The sequence below is a fragment of the Octopus bimaculoides genome, chromosome 5, assembly GCF_001194135.2.
Source record: "Octopus bimaculoides isolate UCB-OBI-ISO-001 chromosome 5, ASM119413v2, whole genome shotgun sequence".
NCBI lineage: Eukaryota > Metazoa > Mollusca > Cephalopoda > Octopoda > Octopodidae > Octopus > Octopus bimaculoides.
The window spans coordinates 29052378-29055947 of NC_068985.1; the positions used below are offsets into that span (position 1 = coordinate 29052378).

At 36.1% G+C, this 3570-nt stretch overlaps 1 protein-coding gene across 1 annotated transcript in view; it reads right to left on the reverse strand.

Annotated features, from left to right (window-relative positions):
• The window catches only part of LOC106868348 (protein sel-1 homolog 3), a 58071-nt gene that overhangs the window by 36333 nt on the left and 18168 nt on the right, over positions 1–3570 (reverse strand). Inside the window, exons 11-12 of the mRNA XM_052968032.1 lie at positions 3203–3320; positions 1219–1298 (exon numbers count right to left, since the gene is read on the reverse strand). Of these exons, the coding sequence (XP_052823992.1) occupies positions 1219–1298; positions 3203–3320 (198 nt within the window). The remainder of the gene's footprint in view (positions 1–1218; positions 1299–3202; positions 3321–3570) is intronic.

Below are 3570 nucleotides of genomic sequence, written 5' to 3' on the forward strand. Positions count from 1 at the left end.
CACACACACACACACACACACACACACACACACATACATACATACACACACACACACACACACAAATATGCGTGCGTGCAAATTTTTGTGTTTGCATTGAGGTTATTGCCCGCTACATCGCGGACAACTGACCGAGTGGTTACAAATAGCAGTAATATTTCTGGTTCTCAGTACTCTGAGTTCAGTTTCCACCGAGGTCAACTCTGCTTTTCATATCTTTAGGATCGATAAACTAAGAGCCAGTCCTGCACTGTTATCATTTCTTCTTCTTCTTCTTCTTCTTCTTCTTCTCATTATTATTATTATTATTATTATTATTATTATTATCATTATTATTTTCTCTCTCTCTCTCTCTCTCTCTCTCTCTCTCTCTCTCTCTCTAGTGGAAATTGGCTGTGGTCAGGCCTTGGGAAAACACGAGTTTCGTCAGGTGTAAAGATGGCTAAGACACACTATATGTCAAGACATCGCCCTACAACTCCATCAAAGAATTTATGGCCCAAGCCAAGGCAAAGTATTATCCACTTTACCAAAGTCTGGATTCGGACAAATTGGATGAAATTTGAAGGTGTTTAGATCGATTTCTATAACTATTCAATAACTTCCATAATTTGATATGCATAAATTATTTAAAATTTATAATGTTTGCAAATGTTGTAAAATGAATTAGACTTCGTTTATACGATATATACCAATTAATTCCATTGCAATTTTTATGCAAAGCCATTACGCAACTAACGAATGCTTAGAGCCGGTGGCGTAACTAGAATGCGCGTCGGCTGGAGAAGTCACTGAGTTTACCGTGCCCTCTGATCCCTGCCCTTTATACAGGCTTATACAGTGGAGCCAAAACTGTTACTTCTATAAAAGCGTCGCCTGGGGTGGACTGCACCCATCGCCCACCACCACCAGCTACGCATATGTTTAAAACTCAAGATTATGATTGAGGTAAGTTATATCATAATTAGAGTTTCACAATTATTTAACTATCAATGCCATTAAATATAGATGTTGAGGACTCTTTATGCTCACAGTCTAGCCAGGGCATGGGCAAATTTTTTCGCGGTGCCGGCCGCATGCGACATTGGTTATCATAAAATCATAAAGCGGGCTACACTACAACAAAAAAAAAGGTAATTTTTCGTTAGGCGAGCCGTTCAGGAAGTCCTGAGGCCACAGTTTACCCGTAACTGGTCTAGATTCTCAAAGCTCTTAAATTATGGTGACAATGCTTACATCAGTGCCTTTGTGGTCTTCGCGGTCCTGGCGTGTTTTATCCGCAACATATTTGAAGTACACTACAAAATAAAAATAATAATTCCCTCTTTAAAAAGAGCGCATTAATGAAAACTGATACTCGACTAATCTAATTTAATAGTAATTAATATCATTATTATTGTATTATTATGTGGACGATAGATTTGTTGGAATCATTAGAGCACCAGTTATAAAATTCCTTGCAGTATTTCTTCTAACTATTTACGTTCTGTATTTTTTCTATTTACGTTCAAATCCCGCCGAGGTCAGTTTTATCTTTCATCTTTCCGAGGTCGATAAAATAATGTACCAGTCAAATATAGAGCTCGATGATATCAACTAATCTCTTCTCAAAGTTGTTGGCCTTGTGCCTACATTAGAAACAATAATTAAAATCGTGGTGGAGTGCAGAATCAGTAAAACGGTAACAAAAATGCCTTACAGTATTTGCCACATCTTTTCACATTAAGATTTTTTAATTTCAATGAGGACAACTTTGATTTTCATTTACCTGAAATCAGTAAATTAAAATATCTGCCGGCTGCTGATATGCTATAACTCTTACCTCAAAATCGGTGACTGTTGTATTTCGTTCCTCCTCTCTTTATTGTATATGCAAACACTAGCGTAGCTAGGTGGGGAGGCCGGTAGGGGCGGTCCACCCGGGCGGCACTTTTAATGGGTCTGCTGTAGGTAATAAGTGTTTTTTGTGGGCTCTGGGAGCAGCAAACGGAAGGGCCACCCAGGGCAGCACACACTCCACCTATGCTAGTGTATGTTAGTTTGCAACCTTTTTTATAAAAGGAAAGGTTTTATATTTTATGCGAGGAGCTCATGTGACCAATAAAGAAATAATTATTATCATAAGTGAAAGATAGTGGATTTGAAGATTTGGACAAAATGACTAGAGATATTTGTTCCAGCTTTTTATGTTGAGTTCAAATCCTGCCGAGGTCAAATTTACCTTTCATCCTTTTTGGGTCATTAAAATAAAATACCAGGCAAGTACAGGGTTCCATTTAATCAATTGTTCCCTTTCCCTAATTTCTGGCCTTGTATCAATGTTTAAAATCATTGCAAATACTAAGTAGCTTTGATAATACAAATTTATGTTAAAGGTCTTGCAGTGTTTAGGTTTGTCTCATTCAATCCTAAGTTCATATTTTACTAACTTTCAGCTCCACATTTTATCCATCTAGAGCAGTAGTTCTCAACCATTTTTAATCAATAGACCCCTTGATTACTATCTTATTCTGGTGGACCCCCATAGCCATTTGATGTTTAAAAAAAACTAGTTTTAAAGATACTTCTTTCAAAATTCTTATTTTGTTTATCACATTCATTTTTGTAAGCTGAATTGTGTAAAATGTCAGAGAAAGAAACCTAGCTGTTTCTTGCAATAACTACATCTAAAGGAAAATTTTTCATGGATCCATAAGATAATACCATGGTCCCAATTTACTATTTTGCTTGTTTGGACCCCCCACCCTACCCCCAAATCCTACGTGGACCACAAAGGGCCATATGGATCCCAACTGAGAACCACTGATCTTGAGCCTTAATCCTCAAACTGAGCACCCCAAAGGAGTATTTAAGTGTGCCATGATTTTTTTTTTATTTTACAGCTTTAGAAAATCCATACTAGTTTATGAACATCTTAAAAACGTGTTTTTTATAATCTTCTTATACTCAAATATAATTAATAAACCAAGGTAAATAAAATTTATCTATATTTGTTCTACAGTCAAAATAACTACCAAAGTTATTGGGTCGATTTAGTCAACAACCTTTGCCAAAATATACAAGGCATTATTCCTAAGTTAGAAATCATTGTTTTGCTAACATACATCAACAATGTTATCTCATAACATTTATAATCTATGCTATATTTTATACTTTAAATCATAGTGAAAAAACACTAGAAATACTGCAAAAATCAACTTACTGTATGCCACACCAATTTGACGTGGAACAGCATCCATTCCATAATAGTGTTTGTGTGCCAATGCCAAGCTAGCTAAACGATGGCCTTTCAGTGACGCAAGGAGCAAGAAACTGTGTGACTATAAAACATGAAATATAAATATTGTCTATAACTATAAGGTATTATAGATCCATTTCAGCCGATTTTACCAGTCGGTTTCATACATGAGTCAGTGAAGAATCTAAGACAGCATTTTAAAAGATATATGTCACTCTCTTAGACACTCCCTTCTGACAAACGCACAGGTTCTCCCCTAATTTATGTGTGAAACCAATAGGTAAAAATCGGCTGAAATGGATCTATAATACCATACAGTAAAATTATTAATA